Here is a 24,210-nt window from a genome sequence, read left to right on the forward strand (position 1 = left end):
CCATGGGGTCTTAAAGAGTCGGACACGACTGAGCAACTAATGCATCTTTCAATAACGTAAGCATAGGTTTAGATGGATCTCCTTTAGGAGGGAACATGTGAGAAATTACATGACTTCATCTTTTCTTTTTTTTAGCAAATAATGAATTTTCCAATCAATCAACAAATTTAAGTATATTGTCATCCTCCAAAGTGAGGAGAGTCCATTCTCATTTCTCCCCCAGAATTGTGAAGCATTTCCCCTCTTCCATTCACGGGCCACCTGAGACACTTGGATCCAGGATTTGTTTAATCCTCCACACCAAAGTCAGTTTTCCTTGGGTTATATGTGACTTTGGTCTTTGTATTTTGTATTTTAGTGAATTTTTCTTGGCAAAGATGCTGCTCTGCCTGGGAACTGATTGAGCTTCCGTAGAGCCAATATGTTTCTCAGTTCTCCAATTTAAATGCTGCCAAAAATTTCCTAACGTGTGCCATGAGAAATTCAGCAGCACATAAAACCCCATTCATTAAGTAAACAGTTAACTAAGCAACCCTTGGCAAAAGCCACAACCCATCTGACATTTGAAGCATTCGGGATCGTCCCAAGGAAATAATTAAAGAAGGCATTAAGAAGAAATACCCCCATGCTTAGCAGTCAAAATTGAAAAAAATAACTGTTCCCAACCTGAGGTCTGTATACTTTTTAGTGTCTTTAAAATTAAAAATGAAGAGTGGTTGCATACGCTTAATATTTCAATATACCTGGGAAAGGCTACATACTTACCATGCTTAGCATAAGCTAAATTAAAAATTTGCATAGGCTATCTATCGTTTGATCAGTTTAGTGGGATTACAGGGGTTGTCATGTTTTTCACTGACAATTTTTTAAAAAAATCAAACATTTCCTTAATAAATACTATTTATTTAGTAGAGGAAAGTTCTCAAAATGTACATTCATGGGAGATAAGAAATAGGGGTAGAAATTTGGGAAATATTTATTCTTTTTTCTATTTTTTGGCCATACTGCGTGTATCTTAGTTCTTAGTTCCCTGCCCAGTGGTCGAACATGTGCCCCCTGCAGCGGAAATGTGGCGTCTTAACTACTGGACACCAGGAAAGCCCTGGGAAGTATGCATTAAAATGAGATTTGAGAGTGATTAATTACTTCACAGAACTTCTTTGCTTTTTAGAGAAGTAGCACCCATTTTCTTTTAATGACAAGCAAGCCCCTCTAAAAATTTAAAGTCATAACTTCTAAGATCTTAAACAGCACCATACTAGTAACAATAGTAGCTACTCTTTATTTACTCAGTGCCCACAACCAAACACTTAGTACTCTATATGCTTAAAGAATACTCTAAAATGAGTATTAACCTTGCACGATAAAGAGGGAAACTACTTCGAAGAGACTAACGAACTTGCCCAAGGCAGTGTAACTAGTTAAGTAACACAGCGAGTCTGGAATCTACAGCCATATGAATCTATATCCATATCTATATATCATGCAATGCATTGCCTTCATCAGATATTGTTAAATTTGCGGAAGAGACTTGCACAAAATTTCTCAGGAACAAGTCTACTTTGCAAAATCTTTTCATCTCAGGTGCTAAAAACAACAACTTTGGCTGCCTTAAATGTCAGCTTACTCTGTTTTATTTGAGGTTTCTCAGGTAGAGGTGTGATTGAGAAGTAAAACCTGGCAGCCAGAGCCAAAAAGGGGACTCACACAACTTGAGTAATCATAAATTAGATGACTAGCTGTTGAAATTTGGGAGGCTTAGTTGAGTCCCACAGTTTTTATTGCTGAAGGAAACTTAACTACCATAAAAACAGTCCCATGGAAAGGAAACAAAACAAAGAAAAAAGCATATATTCCTGGTTATGGAGACAAGCAATTCAGATTCTCCCCTGTCCTATGCTTACTGGTTCCACACTAGCTGTGTGTCTTTGGACAAATGGCCTTGCTTCTTGAAGAGAGCCACATTAAAATGGAGTCAAAGGGCGCTTTGCCTTCCCCTGCACTGATAGTCATTCACCTGGTCATCCTCCAAACATCCTTGATGGACTTACAACACACTCTTCATACCAGAACCTTATGACTGTTGGAAAAGAATTGGTGTGCTTATAACTACATTCACTGTTTCTTTTTTTCTGATTTTCTCTCTGTAGTTGTATATCTATCCTCTAGCTAACAAATATAATTTTCTGGCATGAGGCCAGATTCACTGATGTGTTCAACTCAAAATTATTATAATCACTTATGAATAATAACCTTACAAATAAACATAATAACAGGTATGTAATTCTAAGCAAGATGTAATTTCCTCTTACTAGTCAAGTCTCTTTAAGTGAGTTTGAATAAGTAATTTACCACCAGCTTAGACTTGCTACCTTTCAGAAAACTTCAATAATTCTGTTGCATATATTTATCTTATTGATGCAGAAAACAAGAACCTCTGTATGATACAATATATAATATGAGAATAATTAATGTAAATGACTTTGTAGGAGGGGCATAAATTATATTAGCATATTATAAAGCTATGATAATTAAATGAAGTTAGAACTGGATTGAGAAAAAAAAAAGAAAGAGATCAATAAAACAAAAAAAAATGCTAGGAATAGAACTTGTATATATAAGAATTTAATGTGTGGTATGTAAGCCTTACAAATCATCAGAAAGAGAATTATTTAACAGTTGTGCTGGTTCATATAAAGACCTACTATTTGGGTATGGGGACTCAGTTTGGATTTTCACCTTAAACGAGAAGACAGATATTTGCAAAAAGAAAAATTTATACACAAATGTATAAAGTTAAGTAATAAATATTTAAAGTGACAATAGATTTATCAAGTCTCTCTTGGTGGAGGATTTTCTAAGCTAAAAAGTGATAAATACAATTAAAAAAATGGTAGTAGATGGAAATGTTGACGCTTTGGCATATCCAGAACACTGGCACACAATGTCACCGTAAGACAGTGGGGAAAGACAGACTGTGTCTAATAAACGGTATTCATGAATGCAGTGAACATATACTAAATGGTACATTATATACTAATGGCCACCCCCTTCAGAAAAATGTAAAATTAAATGATGGAGGGAGACTCACTGAGCTCAAGAGGGTAGAGACACAAAAGAACGTGAGTTGGTTAATCTATGCATAACATTTGGTGCCAGGATTTTAGTATTATCAGTTTGAAGCTACCATTTTTGGTTGATGGAAAGAAAGTTTCCCTTGGCAGGGGGCGGGGGGTGGGGAATGTGGCTACCTTCTCCTCATTGAGACTGGCAGACGATTAAAAAAGTCTTTTGGATAAAGCAGACATGCATTGCCCTTATTAGCAGCATCTGCTGGCTTGGAATAGAAGCTTTAAACCCTAATTTACGGTGTGTTACATTCTGCAAGATCATGAAAGACTGAGGTTGAAAATGTCTTCATCACTTAGTTGCAAAATAACAGTAAACATTGCAAGTTTATTGTTTCTAGTTAACTTTTTCAGTGTCTTTCTAACTTCCATTAGTAGGGGAAATAACTGCAAGATGTTTTCCCCTCAGGACTTTTATTTTTATATTTGAGCAGGAGCTTATTGTGAAGCTAATGCAGTTTTAAAGTTAGAATTGCCTTTAAATCAGTTACGATTCCCTTTCTGCCATATTGCTGAGAAGACAGCTGCTCTTTATTTGTAATTGCTCAAGGGCCTCTGATGAGCCTGTGCCTATGGGATAAATGGTTTGTGGTTCTATTTATTTATTTATTTTTAGCAAAGGTTTTTGAAAGAGCCCTGAACACTAAAGTTCCCAATCCTTGCTCATGATCAGAGCTTAATGCTAACTGGAACAATCCCTTGGTTTTTCTGAGCCCTCAGTTTGCCTGTGTGAATGCTCAGTTGCTCAGGCACTCAGTTGCGTCTGACTCTTTGTGACCCCATGAACTGTAGACCACGGGGCTCCTCTGTCCTTGGAATTTCCCAGGCAAGAATATTGGAGTAGATTGCCATTTCTTCCTCCAGGGAACCTCATTGTACTCATCTGAAAAAGAGGATCCATCTAGTTTTCACCTTTTTTTTTTTTTTTGAATCAGCATGTCAAATCTCATGTTACTGACTATTGTGCTTCATTATATATATATATATATATATATATATATTTTTTTTTTTTCCCCCCAAAGACATTACTGAGTTACTGAGTCTATTTTAAGAAAAAGAGACATTCCTATTTAATGGAACTCTTTCCACATTTAATGGAGTAGTTTTGCCACATACCCATATGCCACTAAAAGCTTCATTAAATAGAGCTGTTAACCCAGGGACATCACAGTCTTTTAGCTCCTCTTTTAACCCCTACGGCTAACTTGTACAGATGGCATCCACTGTTGACTACTGAATTGAGGTAGTTTACTGATGGTGGAATGACGGAAGGACAAAGCAAGAGGATTTTTCTTTTCCTTCTTTTCACAAATAAGATGTATTTGGTGATGCTTATTTGGAACTAAGCAAAAAAAAAAAAAAAAAGGTTTCTTTCCTTACATTGCTTAAACAAAATATTTTTAATCTATATTTCAGCTAATTTTTGGTTTCAAATTAAATAAGTCATATGCCTTTTAAAAAATTTCTTCACCATTCTGTTTTTTATTCTTTCTAACACAATTCAGGATTTCTTTTTTAAATTTAATTTAATGTGTTTATTTTTGGCTGTGCTGGGTCTTTGCTGCTGTGTGGCCTTTTCTCTAATTGCAGAGAGCAGGGTCTACGCTTTAGCTGCAGTGGCTTCTCTTGTTATGGGAGCACAGGTTCTCAGGCATGTGGGCTTCAGCAGTTGCGTCATGTGGGTTCAATAGCTGTGGTTCCAAGGTTCCAGAGCACAGGCTCAATAGTTGTGGCGCCCAGGCTTAGTTGCTCTTCAACATGTGGAGTCTTTCTGGATCAGGGGTTGAAGCTGTGTCTCTTGCATTGACAGGTAGATTCTTTGTATGTCTTTACTGAGAAATGATGTTATTGAAATCTATTTTCATGTTCCATAATTATTTTATTATTATTATTATAAAATATTTATTTTGGTATGAAGAGTGTTGATTTAGTCAAACATTTTATGGGCATATCATCTCTAAATAGGATTAAACAATGGGAAAAAAAAAACAAACCCAGCAATTCCTACCCCCTCAAGCCCCTTTTACCTTTCAAAATGCTTTATGTAACTCTTCTTAAGACTGAGTTTCCTCAACATGAAGTCCTATTTTTTTTTTTTTTGGTGCTTTATTTTTTTATTTTTATTTTTTTTCTTTATTTTAATTTACAGTACTGTATTGGTTTTGCCATACATTGACATGAATCCACCACGGGTGTACATGCGTTCCCAAACATGAACCCCCACCCACCTCCCTCCCCATAACGTCTCTCTGGGTCATCACCGTGCACCAGCCCCAAGCATGCTGTATCCTGCGTCGGACATAGACTGGCGATTCGATTCTTACATGATAGTATACATGTTACAATGCCATTCTCCCAAATCATCCCACCCTCTCCCTCTCCCTCTGAGTCCGTTATACACATCTGTGTCTTTTTTGCTGTCTTTCATACAGGGTCGTCATTGCCATCTTTCTAAATTCCATATATATGTGTTAGTATACTGTGAGGTATGGAGCTAAACTGTACAGGGCTTGTACATCTCCTACACTTTCCTTGCCATCTGCTACCCTTTCTCTGATCTGCTCCAAATACACGAGTCCCTGCACCTGGCTGTGTATCTGCCTCAGTGGATGTATTCAGATTTTAGACAAAACTTCAATGGTATGACATTCTCAGAAAAGCTAAAATCCTATTAGTCCCTTGATAAGTTAAAAAAATAAAGCAAGTTCTCTGCTAGGGTCTTTGTGTGAGAAAGCCACTAAAGCGTAAGAAACTTGATCTCAGGTAGATGATAGGATAATAATGAATACAATCATTTTAAAAATGTGATCATCACACCCCTTGCCTTTACTTTTTCTTATAATTATCTCTTCCTGCTGGTAGGAACACTGAGGGGAGCCTGTTTTTTGTTTTTGTTTTTAATCTAAATTGTAAGACCTTTTTTTTGGCGGGGGGGGGGTGTTTTAACCCTTCATTTGGAACGTGCCAAACTTATATAAGTGCTAAAATTTGTTTTTAGGCCAAGACATTTTGACCCAAGACCTTGAGTAAGACTATTTGTATATTTTAGCCAAGAACTCTCTAATTTCTTAAATTATTAAATATTTGTATTTAATATACAAAATATTTGCATTTACTATGGATTATTACATTAAATATTTATCTTAATGTAAATTAAAATTATTTAATGCATACTAATGTATGTGTGTTTATTTTGATGTATATGTGGTATATATACATCATATACATCATGGGCTTCCCTTGGGCTTCCTTTGTGGCTCACCTGGTAAAGAATCCGCCTGCAATGCAGGAGACCTGGGTTGGCAAAATTCCCTGAAGAAGGAAATGGCTATCCACTCCAGTATTCTGGCCTAGAGAATTCCATGGACTGTATAGTCCATGGGGTCGCAAAGAGTTGGACACTTTTGAGCAACTTTCACTTTCATACATATATACTGTCTACTTATCTATTAGAGATGTACAGTCTATTTTAATATATGTGTATATTTTTTCTGGACATCAGTGATAGCAGATTTAATGTGTATTACATTTAAACACATTTATATTGGGGAGTGTATACTCTCTGTGTGTGTATGCATCCACATATAGTTTATACATCACCTGTATATATATATGTGTGTGTGTGTGGTAGATATTCAAGATAAATTAAACTGCTTTATTCTCAGTGGTCCAAGATTTATTGGACTGAGGGTGTGCAAAGGGAAGTGATTAAACTAATCTTCCTCAATACCTTGCCTAACAAGTACTTATCTGATTAAACTGAAAGTGCAGGGATTGAAAAATCATTTCAAAATAATAAATAAGTTAATGTTAGGGATGAAACTTGTGATGCAGTTCATGTCCTTTTCCTAACTGTTTCTTATCTAGGTCTTGGCAAAACAAATGACATTTATCCCTTAGTTGCCTGAGTGGTCCTTATACTGTTTGTTCACTTACTGGCTAACTCTTGGTTGTATTTTGAAATGGGCATATTGTTGTAAGTAGATGCTGCATGGACAGATCACAGATAGGAGAAAAGAAGAATTAACTTTGGATGTTGGAAGTATTCTTTTTCTTAATAGAGTAAAAATAGTAAGTGCATTTAAAATGAACAAATAAAAAGTAAAACTGAAACAGTCTCAGATTAATTCTTAAACCTCCTGGACTTTTAGAATATATTCAATCATCCCTATCCATGAGTTCTGTACCCAGAGATTCAACAAACCAAAGATGAAAACTATTCAGGGAAAAAAATACCAGAAAGTTCCAAAAATCAAAACTTAACTTTGCCATGCACTGGCAAAATTTACATAGCATTTACATTCTATTAGGCATTATAAGTAATCTAGAGATGATTTAAAATATATGGGAGGATGTATATAGCTTATGTGCAAATGCTATGCCATAAGAGACTTGAACAACTGTGGATTTTGATATGGGGTCTGAGGAGGCCTTACAAATAGCTGTGAAAAGAAGAGAAGCGAAAAGCCAAGGAGAAAAGAAAGATATAAGCATGTGAATGCAGAGTTCCAAAGAATAGCAAGGAGAGATAAGAAAGCCTTCCTCAGCGATCAATGCAAAGAAATAGAGGAAAACACCAGAATGGGAAAGACTAGAGATCTCTTCAAGAAAATTAGAGATACCAAGGGAACATTTCATGCAAGATGGGCTCAATAAAGGACAGAAATGGTATGGACCTAACAGAAGCAGAAGACATTAAGAAGAGGTGGCAAGAATACACAGAAGAACTATACAAAAAAGATCTTCATGACCCAGATAATCACGATGGTGTGATCACTCATCTAGAGCCAGACATCCTGGAATGTGAAGTCAAGTGGGCCTTAGAAAGCATCACTACGAACAAAGCTAGTGGAGGTGATGGAATTCCACAGGAGCTATTTCAAATCCTGAAAGATGATGCTGTGAAAGTGATGCACTCAATATGCCAGCAAATTTGGAAAACTCAGCAGTGGCCACAGGACTGGAAAAGGTCAGTTTTCATTCCAATCCCAAAGAAGGGCAATGCCAAAGAATGCTCAAACTACTGCACAATTGCACTCATCTCACATGCTAGTAAAGTAATGCTCAAAATTCTCCAAGCCAGGCTTCAGCAATAGGTGAACCATGAACTTCCAGATGTTCAAGCTGGTTTTAGGAATGGCAGAGGAACCAGAGATCAAATTGCCAACATCTGCTGGATCATCAAAAAAGGAAGAGAGTTCCAGAAAAACATCTATTTCTGCTTTATTGACTATGCCAAAGCCTTTGACTGTGTGGATTACAACAAACTGTGGAAAATTCTGAAAGAGATGGGAATACCAGACCACCTGACCTGCCTTTTGAGAAACCTATATGCAAGTTAAGAAGCAACAGTTAGAACTGGACATGGAACAACAAGGTGAATTCACTCAGTCATGTCCAACTCTTTGCGACCCCACGGACTGTAGCCTACCAGGCTCTTCCATCCATGGGATTTTCCAGGCAAGAGTACTGGAGTGGGTTCTGGTTTCAAATAGGAAAATGAGTACATCAAGGCTGTATTGTATATAGTCACCCTGCTAATTTAACTTATATGCAGAGAATATCATGAGAAACACTGGGCTGGAAGAAACACAAGCTGGAATCAAGATTGCCAGGAGAAATATCAAGAACCTCAGATATGCAAATGACACCACCCTTAGGGCAGAAAGTGAAGAGGAACTAAAAAGCCTCTTGATGAAAGTGAAAAGTTGGCTTAAAGCTCAACATTCAGAAAATGAAGATCATGGCATCTGGTCCCATCACTTCATGGGAAATAGATGGGGAAACAATGGAAACAGTGTCAGACTTTATTTTTCTTGGCTCCAAAATCACTGCAGATGGTGACTGTAGCCATGAAATTAAAAGATGCTTACTCCTTGGAAGGAAACTTATGACAAACCTAGATAGCATATTCAAAAGCAGAGACATTACTTTGCCACCAAAGGTCCGTCTAGTCAAGGCTATGATTTTCCCAGTGGTCATGTACGGATGTGAGAGTTGGACTGTGAAGAAAGCTGAGCACGAAAGAATTGATGCTTTTGAACTGTGGTGTTGGAAAAGACTCTTGAGACTGCAAGGAGATCCAACCAGTCCATCCTAAAGGAGATCAGTCCTGGGTGTTCATTGGAAGCACTGATGCTAAAGCTGAAACTCCAATACTTTGGATACCTCATGCAAAGAGTTGACTCATTGGAAAAGACTCTGATGCTGGGAGGATTTGGGGCAGGAGGAGAAGGGGACAACAGAGGGTGAGATGGCTGGATGGTATCACCAACTCTATGGACATGAGTCTGAGTAGACTCCAGGAGTTGGTGATGGACAGAGAGGCCTGGCATGCTGCAGTTCATGGAGTCGCAAAGAGTTGGACATAACTGTGATTGAACTGAACTGAACTGAACTGAAGGGAGGAGTGTTCTGGAACCAATCCCTTGCAGATATCGAAGGAGGACTGTGTGTCTATATATGTATATATATTTGTACATATTATATCCTAAAAGACATAACTGTTTAAAACCCACAGTATAGTCACAGAAATAGAAAAATAAGGCCCTCTGCTTATACTGGGTTTGAAGAGACATTTTATAGTCACGTGAAAAAATCCCTCTACTTAATTGTGATATTTGATTCATTTAAAGTTATTTTAATCAGGACAAATGAAAGCAAAAGTACTATTTTGTTTTCTTTTTTTAGACTAATCCATGTAATTTATATCAAGGTCATCCCTTTGCATGGTGGCAAGTGGCTGTTTGATTGTGTATCTCTTACTTTGCCACTATCAAAAACTAAGTGAAATTTCCTGCTGAGACAAAAACAAAGTTTGAAATTAATGTCTTTAGATATTCGAACACTGAGTATTTGACATGGTCATGATGAAAAACATTCAATGAGCTCGATACCTCTAAACATTTATTGATAAAATTGTATAATATTCCCTATCTCCTAGGATACTTCTGAGGAGTAAACGTAATATGTCCATGCATCTCATAACATGACCTGGCAGAAAGTAAACCCTCCATAAATCTGAACTGATTCTTCTTGAAGTGGAGATGTTGGTGCTGGTGGTTGTGGTGATAGTTTGATGCCTGAAACTCCTTTTTACGAGTGAAAGTGAAACTCCCAGGATCATCAGTTTCCTGTGTAAACTTCCTGGCTGAGAAATCTCATCTTTAAAGAAAGCCTTTGGTGTATTTTACAATAGGGCTATCAGAATTAAAAAGAAAGCCCTAATCTGCTTTGACCTCTTTGATCCTGCTGGTTACAACTCTATTAATTACTTTAATGCACTGGCCAGTCATCTACCATGTGTCTTGTTAACTATTACCCTTGTTATTACACTTATATTGTACAACTCCATTAATTCAATGTAAGAATGATAGTACTGTTATTCATAATGATAACCACATAAATAAGAGCAGCTGCTATTTATTTTAGTACTTACTCTGTGCCAGGCCCTGTTCTTAGCACATTAATTGAGCTATTATTGATTTTTTACAATAACCCTAAGGTGGTAGATATTATTATACCATTTTACAGATAATATTGAGTCTCTTAAGGGTTGAAGGGCTTCCATAAAGTTACAGGATTACAAGAAGGTGGGCTGGAATTCTCTCTGAGATCTGACTTGAGAATCAGATTCTTAAACTGCACTTGTGATTAAAGAGAAGAAAAAAAAAACTTAAATTACAAGGAGTCATTCTTGTTCTTTCAAAGAGGGCCCTGTCAGAGTCTAGATCTCTGCATAGAACTTCAACTCTGACTCTAGTGCTCATTTCACAACCCCTACTACTCTGATAGTTAATGTATGAAAATCCTTCATCAATGCCTGTTAATTTATTTAAGCACCATTAAGATTTTTAAACTAAAATATATTGATAACAACAACAGTAGAAGTCATAATTTGAGTGGCAAACATATTTTAATGATCTGCTTATTTCATGCATGTATCCTCATGTGGAAAGAGATTTATGTATCCGCCAATATCTTCAACATCATCTGTACAAACATTAGATAGGTAGAATTCTTGAGGCATGTCTGTGTACCTAAAGATGTGGTGAACATTCTCTTTACTAATGGATTAGAGTTTGACCAACCTAGACAGCATATTAAAAAGCAGAGACATTACATTGCCAACAAAGGTCCATCTAGTCAAAGCTGTGGTTTTCCAGTAGTCATGTATGGATGTGAGAGTTGGACTATAAAGAAAGCTGAGCACCAAAGAATTGATGCTTTGGAACTGTTCTGTTGGAGAAGACTCTTGAGAGTCCCTTGGACTGCAAGGAGATCCAACCAGTCCATCCTAAAGGAAATCAGTCCTGAATATCTTTGGAAGGACTGATGCTGAAGCTGAAACTCCAATACTTTGGCCACCTGATGCAAAGAACTGACTCATCGGAAAAGACTCTGATGGTGAGAAAGATTGAAGGCAGGAGGAGTAGGGGGACGACAGAGGATGAGATGATTGAATGGCATCACCGACATGATGGATATGAGTTTGAGTAGGCTCTGGGAATTGGTGATGGACAGGGGGGTCTGGTGTGCTTCAGTCCATGGGGTTGCAAAGAGTCAGACACGACTGAGCAACTGAACTGGCTGACTAGAGTTTGATACAGCTCAGAATAGGGAACAATATCTTGGCATCAAAATCACAACCAGGAGATCCAAACAAAGACAAGGAGCAATGGGGCATCTTTTACCTCTGCCCCGAATTGCAGAGACTGAGGGGACAAAGCTCAAGGACTTAAGGATTTAACATTCCTTTCCTTTTTGGGGGTCTGATTTATAAATTCCTGACCTTCAACGTGGGATAGCTCCTCTACGCCCTCCTGTGCCTGCGCAGCCACCGCTCCTCGGGTTGTTCTTCCTGGCCTCGGGCGTGGGTGGCTCCTCCCAGCTGCCACCCGTGGCCTCAGGCTCGGGGTGGCTCTTCAGGGTCACCACCCCTGGCCTCGGGCGCGAGGTGACTTCTCCCGGCCACCCCTGACCTCGGACGCGGGGTGTCTCCTCCCGGCCTCCACTGGCCTCGGACGTGGGATAGCTCCTCCCAGCCACCGCCCTGACCTCGGACGCGGGGTGTCATGGAACAACAGACTGGTTCCAAATAGGAAAAGGAGTACATCAAGGATGTATATTGTCACCCTGCTTATTTAACTTATATGCAGAGTACATCATGAGAAACGCTGGACTGGAAGAAACACAATCTGGAATCAAGATTGCCGGGAGAAATATCAAGAACCTCAGATATGCAGATGACACCACCCTTATGGCAGAAAGTGAAGAGGAGCTAAAAGCCTCTTGATGAAAGTGAAAGAGGAGAGCGAAAAAGTTGGCTTAAAGCTCAACATTCAGAAAACTAAGATCATGGCATCCGGTACCATCACTTCATGGGAAACAGTAGAAACAGTGTCACACTTTGGAGGGCTCCAAAATCACTGCAGATGGTGACTGCAGCCATGAAATTAAAAGACGCTTACTCCTTGGAAGAAAAGTTATTAGCAACCTAGATAGCATATTCAAAAGCAGAGATGTTACTTTGCCGACTAAGGTCCGTCTAGTCAAGGCTATGGTTTTCCAGTGGTCATGTATGGATGTGAGAGTTGGACTGTGAAGAAGACTGAGCGCCGAAGAATTGATGCTTTTGAACTGTGGTGTTGGAAAATTGAGAGTCCCTTGGACTGCAAGGAGATCCAGCCAGTCCATTCTGAAGGAGATCAGCCCTGGGATTTCTTTGGAGGGAATGATGCTAAAGCTGAAGCTCCAGTACTTTGGCCACCTCATGTGAAGAGTTGATTCATTGGAAAAGACTCTGATGCTGGGAGGGATTGGGGGCAGGAGGAGAAGGGGACGACAGAGGATGAGATGGCTGGATGGCATCACGGACTCGATGGACATGAATCTGAGTGAACTCCGGAAGATGGTGATGGACAGGGAGGCCTGGCGTGCTGCAATTCATGGGGTCGCAAAGAGTCGGACATGACTGAGAAACTGAACTGAACTGAACTGATTTATAAATTAAGAAACTGAGACAGAGAGAGGTTAGGCAGCCTGACTTAAGTAAAAGCTTTGTGTTTAAACTGAGTCTATCCAGACTACCAAATTTTCATCCTTCTTTAGCCCATTTATTTTTCCTGCCTTTTTAAGATTATTATCATGATGAAATAAAATACTCAGTGACTGTCCACCTCAAATTTCAAGCCTAAACATATAAAAACACAAATGTATTACTCTTATTCTTGCTTATTTGTGAGTGACATTTTAAAAATTCTAACAAACATTGAAAGAAAGGAAAAAGATCATCTCATAGCAATGTGTGGAAATCATATGGCATCTGAAGCAAACTACAAAAGAAGCCCAGCAAATAAATAAATGTGTCTCTGTTTCTCTGGGGCTTATGTTATCATTTCATGAAGCAGGGAAGTGAAATTCAACATTTTGAATTACTCTTTAGAAAAACTTAAAATCAGTATCCCCCCAGAAATATTGATTCTGTAAGAAGATCCAAATAAATGTGTCAAAACATCAACAACTTTTAAGATGATAAAGAGTATGAAGATTTGTTGAAACTACTAAATGATTACAACTTTAAAAAGAAATAAGAAAAACATATATGAATAATAATTTGTAGACTGAAGACCATGCTATCTCAGAAGGAAGCAAAAGAAAAAAAAAGAGATTTGGAGTGCTTACTGGCCACTCATTATTATTATAACTGAACTATGTTCAGTGCATTTTAAGAGTAAGCCTAGCCCCAGAAAAGTATAGTATATGAAATCTGGGTGAGATGAAGCAGTTGTATAGGTCTGAGAGCCATCAGCCTGCCTATCCAATATCACTCTTCTGTCTTCTAGAGTTGCCTTTCAAAATACATGAAATGAGAAGGAAAGAAAAATCGTGCTCAAGATAGTTCTAGAAAAATTGTTTCACTACTGGAGCATTTTAACTCAGGTGTTTTTATTATGAAAGCAGTTTCTACCCCATAAAATTAGTTTGAAGGTGATAGGTCAGCTTGCCATTTGTAACTGAACATGTATGTAAGTTTTCACATTTTTCTAGGGAAATTGGCTAAAAATTATAGCTAGTTATGATATGGGTCCATAATACCACATTCTGTTATTTTTTAACTGTACTTGTAAATATTGTTATTAATAATATGTGAAATAGGTTTTAAAAAATGAAGAAAGAATATTATTCAACTGTCAGCAAGTGTTTATTGAATATCTGCTCCATGCCAAGCACTGATCTTGTTGCAGGGTTTTTGCCTGCATAGAACAGACATTCTGGTGGAGATTTATTTTCCCATTTTGGGTGGAGGGCATAGTGCATGGCTAACCCTAAGTATTATGATCTGGGGGATCCTAACGTTTCTTCTCCATCTCCCTGAACCTTCCTGAATCACCAGGGCACCGTATTCACTCATGCGATTTTAAATCTCTCACTGAAAGTCTCACTTAGAATTGCCCTGACCCTACATATTTTCAGCTTTCTGGTAGCTGATGTGTGGGACTCATGAGACAATATACCCCACCTTATACACACTTGCTCATGTCAGAAACATCCAATTCCATTGCTATAGTTCTATTTTATGGTGATGTGTTAGCATGGATCAGCATTATCATCTGCATCATTTGGGTCAGAAAATACTCATTCCTGATGAATGTCAGAAGAATCTCCACATATTAAGATATGAATCATCAGGAAAAATGAACAAAAATTAGGCTTAGGTAGCTTGAAAATCACAGTGAGAGGTGATAAAACTTAGAAAATCTGCCATGGAAAGCATTTTATCCAATTCTAAAGATTCTCCTGTGGCTCAGCTGTTAAAGAATATGCCTGCAGTGCGGAAGACCTAGGTTCAATCCCTGGGTTGGGAAGATCCCTGGAAAAGGGAAAGGCTGCCCGCTCCAGTATGCTGGCCTGGATAATTCCATGGACTGTATAGTCCATGGGGTCGTCAAGAGTCAGACACAACTGAGCTACATTCACTTTCACTTTTAAAGATTCTCAGAGAAATCAACCTTGTATCATCTTTCCCAAAGGTTAATAAATAGTTCTTTCTCTTTTCAAGGAAGTATATTAAGAATTAATCTAATTCTTTTTCATTATAGCCTTAGTGCATTTCTCTTTTGCTGTCAATGTGCTGTGCTTAGTCATTCAGTCGTGTCCAACTCTTTGCCCCCATGGACTATAACCCACCAGCCTCCTCTGTCCATGGGGATTCTCCAGATAAGAATACTGGAGTGGGTTACCATGCTCTCCTCTAGAGGATCTTCCCAACCCAGGGATTGAACCCAGGTCTCCTGCATTGCAGGATTTGTTGCCAATAGATGTTTGTTAAACCTTTATACATATATGTTCAAGGAATAAGGGATATACTATTTTTTATAATAATCCTTCTTCAAGATAAAGATAAACTGAAACACCAGGAGTAGCATTGAAATATGTGATATATTTATTTGGCATAATTCATCTAAAATATACCAATTATATGAGTGTGTTTAATTTCTGAACATTTTCTCATAATTAATTAGAACTCATATCTTTGTGTCTACTGGATGATAATAAAGAGATGATGATATTTATTATCATACAGTTTTATGTGGTTGATATTACTGAGATCTTACAATGTGCTTGGCATTGGATTGATTCCCTTTTAGGTAGATTTTATCACATGCATTTTCTTCTTTAATTATTTTAACCATCTTCAAAAGTGTTGGGGCTTCCAAGGTGGTGCTAGTGGTAAAGAACCTTCCTGCCAACGCAGGAGACATAAGAGACATGGGTTTGATCCCTGGGTCGGAAAGAACCCATACCAGTATTCTTGCCTGGAGAATCCTGGAGAATCCTACGTCCAGAGGAGCCTGGAGGGCCTGGAAGGCTACAGTCCATGGGGTCACAAAGAGTCGAACATGGCTGAGTGACTAAGCATGCTCGCAAAGTATTATCTCTCTATAAACAAGTCTTGGAGATGATACTCAGGGAGTCTGAAACCAGAACTTGCACTTTTACTCACTCTGAAAAGTGAACGTTCATTAACAAATCCTATCAGGAAATTTATCAGCCATATTATTGGCTCAATTACCATGGGTTTAGAAGAAATAACAGCTGTCTTGACCTGGTTAACTTTATAGCACTAATCAGACACAGGCTTATTTATTCTGTTATAAAGTTTATTTTTATACATGGATAAATGAATTTAGAAACTGACAGTGTTGGCTTGCTGTGAAATTTCAAGTGTCTTTGTAAAAATAATTAGATAGTTATCTGGACATAGATAAATAATTTATCCTTAAGTCAGTATCACTTTTGGAAATGTAATTATCCATGGTATGGATTTTGTAGAGAAAGGATGTGAATCTCTCTTTATCCTTATGTCGGAATAGCTACAAATTTATTATGGTGATGTGATAGCAGCTGCATGATATTGTGAGCCATTCCGGTGGATTTGTCCAAAGTGCTCTTTGGAGTCCCAGAAAGGCACTGGGACTATTAACAAACAATGAGAACTACCCCACCACTTTGGTGAAGTGCCTTTGGAAATGAGGGAATAAGGCAAACTTTGTTCCATATCAGTATACATTAAGAGTATTGGTTATATAGACTGAATGGATTTAGGGAAAACACCAAGTTCCAGAGTTAACTAACATTATTCAAACAGTTATTAATGCAGGGCAGGGTAAGAGAGAACTTCTGAATCTTAGTCATATTTTATAATTTTTCTGAGAAAATTTAAGATGTTTTCTATCTCAGTTGTGATTTTACAAAGTTAATATATACCATGGAAGTAGTCCTATATTTTAGGGAGCTGGCATTTGAAAGTATTTAATTTCAAATATTTCAGTGATGGTAAAACTGAAAAACCTCAGCATATTTAATAGAAAAAAGCATAATAGCCAACTAACAAAAGCAAATGCTTTAAGTGCAAGTCTATACACACTTGAAATAATGAAATTTCTATACAGATTTATTCAAGTTATTTCAGTTAGCTGCAGAGACTTTGTGTGAGTGTGTATACACATTATTTGAATGAAATTAGGTTAGAATAGTTCAATGAATTGATACCTGGATTTTATTTTGCTGAAAAAAAATGTCTTATACATCAAAAGGCAGTAAACAGTGTATGTCTTTTCAGGCTCTACTTGGAAGTTACATGAACTGATAACAAATTTGAAATATTAAAATATGGGCACAGTTTCTCACTATTATCCTCTCCCTACAGGTTGTGTATAAAAATAATGATGTAAGGCTGGAATTATCTCGACTTGCCAAGCAAGGTGACCCAAAGATGAAGATCCATGGAGTGGTGGCATTTAAATGTGAGAATGTTGCAACTTTGGACCCAATCACCTTTGAAACCCCAGAATCCTTCATCTCTTTGCCTAAATGGAATGCAAAGAAAACAGGCTCCATATCCTTTGATTTCCGTACAACGGAGCCAAATGGCCTCATCTTATTTAGTCATGGCAAGCCACGACACCAAAAAGATGCCAAGCACCCACAGATGATAAAGGTAGACTTCTTTGCTATTGAGATGCTGGATGGCCACCTCTACCTCCTCCTGGACATGGGATCAGGTACAATCAAAATCAAAGCCCTGCAGAAGAAGGTGAATGATGGAGAATGGTATCATGTGGACTTCCAGAGAGACGGACGGTCAGGTAATTTATCAGTTTTTCAACTGTTTATCTGTTAGAACACCATTCGAAAGGAATTAAAATCAACTCATATTAAAGAGTTCTTGCATTTCTGTCTTTAGGGGAAAGGAAATTGTTATTATTTCTGTTTCACATCATACAAGAATCAGAAGGAGCTAATTAATCATCATAGTTGGGCATCAAACCCCAAATGCTCAAATGACTTCAAGAACAGCTTCTTAAATGAACATTAAATGGATAATCAAGTGCCAAATCTTGCAAGAATTTTATCCTGAGTTTGCAAATGACAAAACTCAAGGTTCTTATGTTCCCAATTATCTCTTATATCATTGGATGTCTAGAGGTGCCTGAAGTGGCAAATATAAAATCTGGAAAAAAATCAATGATTCATATAATCCTTAGTTTAATACAATATATATAAAATCCTTCAGTTAAGTTCAGTCGCTCAGTCGTGTCTGACTCTTTGCAACCTCATGAATCGCAGCACCAGGCCTCCCTGTCCATCACCATCTCCTGGAGTTCACTCAGACTCACGTCCGTCAAGTCTGTGATGCCATCCAGCCATTTCATCCTCGGTCATCCCCTTCTCCTCCTGCCCCCAATCCCTCCCAGCAACAGAGTCTTTTCCAATGAGTCAACTCTTCGCATGAGGTGGCCAAAGTACTGGAGCTTCAGCTTTAGCATCATACCTTCCAAAGAAATCCCAGGGTCGATCTCCTTCAGAATGGACTGGTTGGATCTCCTTGCAGTCCAAGGGACTCTCAAGAGTCTTCTCCAACACCACAGTTCAAATGCATCAATTCTTCGGCGCTCATCCTTCTTCACAGTCCAACTCTCACATCCATACATGACCACAGGAAAAACCATAGCCTTGACTAGACAGACCTTAGTTGGCAAAGTAATGTCTCTGCGTTTGAATATGCTATCTAGGTTGGTCATAACTTTTCTTCCAAGTAGTTAAAGTGTCTTTTAATTTCATGGCTGCAGTCACCATCTGCAGTGATTTTGGAGCCCCCAAAAATAAAGCCTGACACTGTTTCTACTGTTTCCCCATCTATTTCCCATGAAGTGATGGGACCAGATGCCATGATCTTCGTTTTCTGAATGTTGAGCTTTAAGCCAACTTTTTTGCTCTCCTCTTTCACTTTCATCAAGAGGCTTTTTAGTTCCTCTTCACTTTCTGCCATAAGGGTGGTATCATCTGCATATCTGAGGTTCTTGATATTTCTCCTGGCAATCTTGATTTCAGCTTGTGTTTCTTCCAGCCCAGCGTTTCTCATGATGTACTCTGCATAGAAGATAAATAAGCAGGGTGACTATATACATCCTTGATGTACTCCTTTTCCTATGTGGAACCAGTCTGTTGTTCCATGTCCAGTTCTAACTGTTGCTTCCTGACCTGCATACAGATTTCTCAAGAGGCATACAATATAGTTTTTATCCAAGATGGGCCTACAGTATCCAAAACACTTTATTTCAAGGAGGATTTCAAGGATGCTGGCAAAACTCTGCTGCCTTCCAAATAGGTTCCCTTTCTGATAAAAAAGGTTTCAAATTCCACCAATAAGAATTTATTTCTCTGACTTCCTTTTGCTGCACTTATTTATTTATTTATTTATTTTTTCTGAAGTCTTTGTGAAGTGGGCGGAAGGAGGACATGTGGTAGGGACGCCTGAAGAAATACCATTTACTTACTCTGAAATGCAGAAGTAGATTAGGGGGCTTAGGGAGTTGAGCAGTGTTAGGTTTGTGGAGCCAAGGACCATACAGGCAAAGCAAATAACATTTGGAAACCCAGAGGTGGTGGGGGCGGGTAGAGAGAGAAACAATTTGTTTCAGGTCTGCAACGGTATATTACCTTTCACTTTCTTCACCTTTTGCTTTCATGCTGATTGGACCTCTCACTTACAAATCAAGTTATCTTCTAAGTGAAGATGGTCGAATTTAGACTTAGCCATTCTCCTCTCCCTCCCCCAGCTCTCTTATTTGGTTTTGTACTATACTAGCCTCTCTGGATTCTCCACTAAATACCAGTATAAACTTGGCCTCAGCATTTTTTTATTAAGGCCTGGATTTCTTTCTTTGCAAAGCATCTTGGGAAGGATTCACTTGATTCCAGTACCAGGGACAGGGAATTAACAATGATGGAGACTAGGATTCTACATGTTTGCAAAGTTTCTTGAGGACATGATTTGGTCAGCCACATTTGGAAACCACAGATCAGACGACATTCAGATGACACCTAGAGTGCTTCTTTCAGATCCAAGAATCTGTGATTACCGTCCCAGGTTAGAAGGGCCTTGTTGAAGTGCTGGAGTGAGCTCCTCTTCTCACTCCCTCTTTTCACAGACTCCCACATCACGTGTCTGTTTCTGGCTTCTCTGCAGCAGAGCAGTCTGCTATTTTACAATTATTCATGCCTTCCTTTTCTGTTTATCTATCTAGAAGATCATATTTTTACTTTTGGAAATATCTTTTTTGTCCACTAAAATAAAGAGCTGAAATGTATGAAAACTGAGAGGGAGGCAGGGGTGAGGGTGAAGTGTTGAAGGATGGTCAGAACCCATTGCTCTGATCCCCAAGAATTGTACAGTTTCTGATTCATTCTTCTCTGTAAACTTGGTCCTCTAAAGAAATTCAAAAGGAAAAGAAGCTACTGTTCTGTGTAGTCTGTGCTGTGTTGCCATTTTCTCCAGTATCTTAGATGATTGAGAGTAAAGAGTAAAAAAACTTTTTTGGTCTGTTGTACTATACTGTGCATTACAAATTGGATTCTTCTTTGTTTTTCCAATGTAAGCTGAGAAGAGTTCATTGATATGAATATAGAAATATAGTAATAGGTGGCCACCTGTTGGCTTCCCCCAGCCTATTTCTATCAGAGTTAACAATTAATTTACTTCTGAAGAACCTTCAGAAAGAAGACTTAAAAGAGGATGGGAACATGACTAATCTTGTGTTTGACATACTAATTTATGGATGTTATCACTTGACTTAAAATATATCTAGAACTAATTTTGAAAGTGACTTTCAAGAATATATATAATTTTAGTCAGATATTATAACAATTTAAAACATAACTGATCAGATAAGTAGGTATCTTTTGGAAGTTCAGAAGGGCAAAACAAAACAAAACAAAACAAAAAACTACACTTCAGATCAGTTGTATTTCTTTCACCTAAAATTTTTTCTAGGTATCTTCTAACTGTATGGAAAAGTATGTAGTTAATGTCAAATTTTTATTAAATGCAAAATTATATGAAATGGAAAATAAAACCATTCATTATTCATTTGATAATAATGATTTATACCTGGATATTTCTTTCCAGTCTTAAGTGGTGATGCAATCTAATTAATTTCCCAAGTTCCCTGGATGATCTATTACAATAAGAATCAGATTAATACCTTAATCCTCAAGCCAAGGAAGATCTACTTTTTTTTCTATTTAAGCTCTTTAATTCATCCAGATTACCAAAATTTTATTAACTGCTCTGTTTATACTCTCATTGGAAAAGATCAGAGCAGAAAATACCAACTTTAATTTACAAAGTTCAGTGCTGAATGAGAAAAAGAGAGATGCCTTAAGAGAATATTATTTGCAGTAAGAAAGAAGATAAACAAATGGTGGATTTCTGTTAGAATCCAGCGGAAATATTTAGTATGCTTCATCTCGGTGTTTTGATGCTGAAGTACTTTGATAATGATTTCAGGTTAGTGAAATGAAACAGACAATATAAAAGCCAGTGTTCATTCACTAAACCAAATTCTGCCTTTACTAAATTGAAGGGAAAAAAAGAGCTCATATTATGTTGGCCTAGCTCAAGGGAGTTTAATGTAGTTTTAATAACTGCAGCTGTTAATATTTTATATATAGTATTTTAATCAAGTTCTATATTTGCACATTGCAATGGTTTAGTATAAAGCAGCTTTTAAAAGATTGAATGACTAGCTGTGCTGGCTTTTATTTTACTTAAAGGATATTTCTGAGTTATGCTTGGTGAAATACTAAAATTTATAGCTCAGTTAAAACAAGGAAGGGGCTTCCCTGGTGGCTCAGACAGTAAACAATCTGCCTGCAGTGTAAGAGACCTGGATTTGATCCCTGGGCTGGGAAGATCTCCTGGAGAAGGGAACGGTGACTCACTCCAGTATTCTCACCTGGAGAATTCCATGGACAGAGGAGCCTGGTGGGCTATAGTCCATGAGGTCACAAAGAGTCAGACATGGCTGAGCAACTAACACTTTTACTTTTGAAATTAAGAAACATAGTATTTTAAGAAATAATTTGTTTCACCCATATTTCACATCAGCTATATTCAGAGGCTGTATGAAAATTACTCAATATAATATGGAAGATGATACTGATATAACAGGGCAACGTTGGCTGATTTCTGACACATGGACAATGAAGGTCATAGCTATTGATTTGTCTGGGAACCTCTTTGGCTGAATATTTTAAAAGCATTTAATGAGCCATATTATCTCTGTTATTAAAATAGAGGAATCCTGGGCCTAGGAATTATTCTTTCTCCTATTGACCATACTAAAATTAGTAGGCCAGGAGTCATGGTCATTAATTTGATGCTAATAATTCTTGGCTATCTTGTTCAGAGATTGAGTTAAAACTATATTGGTAGATAGGTTGAATTTTTTATATTCCCCAGTTTATAAGGAAAATCCATGTATAACAAGGACTATCTTATTTATGTTTATATCCATAGGTCCTGGTGCTTCTGTATGCAGTAACAGGTGCTCCATATATATTTGGGGTATAAGAAAAAGATAAAGAATTAAAACATGTAAATGGATCAGTGCCAACCCACCCCAGTATTCTAGAAATAGTAACATCATTACACTTGAAGAGTAATAGCACTCTTTTAGTTGTAAATGCAGCTTCTTAAAGGAATTATGTTACTTCCTAAAAGCAGTTTACACAGTAAAACAGGGTAACAGTCTTCTTTTATGAATATGATGCCATCCTCCAAGCCAGGATGTCTGGAAAAAAATGCAGTGGAGGAGTTAAACAATTGTTAGTTGATTGTGACAAGCTTTTATGAGAACAGAACTGCTATTCCTGCTTGTTCACGAGCTCCCTATATCATGCACATATGAACAGGCAGGCAGAAGGACCATTAATCCTGAGCGAAGGTGTTTGCTTCTTTCTGAGGGCTAGAATATGCAGCCACAGTAATCACACTACTGACAAGGGAGACAGTCACTCAGGATGTCCATTCTTCTGGTTATTTGTCCTTCTGTCCTGCGTTCACTAAGAGGTGGGTACATGGGAAATGTCTAATGGGAAATACCACCTTCATCTGAATACTGTTCCAGAATTTTCAGCACAATTCATTGTATTAGATTATATGTCCTTCCTCCACTCCATCACTTGGGGAAATAAAACCTTTTTCACTTCCAAACTTTGACTAACACTGTTTGGCCACAGCTGTTCTCTCCGTACTTCTTTTGTTGCCTGCTTAGTCTATGACTCCTGGAGAAGGAAACGGCAACCCACTCCAGTACTCTTGCCTGGAAAATTCCATATACTGAGGAGCCTGAGGTCGCAAACAGTCGGACACGACTGAGCAACTTCACTTTCACTTTCACTTTAGTCTATAACTGGTCACGTTGGGGACCAGTGAACTATGTGGACTAAGCCACAAGTGGCATTTTCAGATCCTGCACTAAATGGCAAAGGAGGAACCATACAAAATGCCAGCCTGACTTGTGGATCAGAGGGTATGATTTGAATGTCACAAAAAGTGGACATGCTCAATATATAACATAATTACTTAACGGAGCAAGACTCCTTAGTTGCTGAGTTAATAAATATAATTGATGGGACTCATTACTCTGCAAAGTTTAAAGGATGAACCACTCAGTATTTTCTTACCAGCCCTTCTTACCTTTTCTAGGGTGTCCCTTTGCCTCACTTTTGCTCCCAAACTCAGTACAAGATTGCCTCCCAGGTATTTAACTGAAGGATGAATTGTGCTAAAATTAAAAGGAAGTTAATGACTGTTTTCTTGGGGCAGATATATCATTTAAATTTGCATTAAGCTCTATGACTGAATCAAGAGTATCCTCTCAAGTATTTTTATAGTAAACTGCCAGTCATTTTTTTCTTATTTTTTGCAAACCATCATTGCACATTGAAATCAAAGAGAAAACTCATTATTCTCGTCAAATTCTGCTTGTGTACAGCAGGGTATAGCAGATTGTATCAGCAGTTTTTCATGGGTAAGCCTACATTTAACAGTTAAGAAGCCACTGAGAGCTGAATCGAAGTCACAGACTTCCAGTTTAAGAACTAGAAATTACAGAGGGAAAAGCATAAGGCTCTCTCCAGAGCACATAATTAGAGGTTTATAGTAATCACTGTTTGATGTGAACAGCACTTTCTAGCTATCTATTACCAGCACTGACTTCTGTGTATACCA

At 37.9% G+C, this 24,210-nt stretch overlaps 1 protein-coding gene across 28 annotated transcripts in view; it reads left to right on the forward strand.

The window, feature by feature from the left end:
- Positions 1-24,210, forward strand: part of NRXN1 (neurexin 1) — a 1,208,609-nt gene that overhangs the window by 526,084 nt on the left and 658,315 nt on the right. For all 28 annotated transcript variants that reach the window (XM_042246177.2, XM_060413877.1, XM_060413886.1 and 25 more), the window contains one exon: positions 17,341-17,779. In XM_042246177.2, coding sequence (XP_042102111.1) covers positions 17,341-17,779 — 439 coding nt within the window. The remainder of the gene's footprint in view (positions 1-17,340; positions 17,780-24,210) is intronic.

This window comes from Ovis aries, chromosome 3 (assembly GCF_016772045.2).
Source record: "Ovis aries strain OAR_USU_Benz2616 breed Rambouillet chromosome 3, ARS-UI_Ramb_v3.0, whole genome shotgun sequence".
NCBI lineage: Eukaryota > Metazoa > Chordata > Mammalia > Artiodactyla > Bovidae > Ovis > Ovis aries.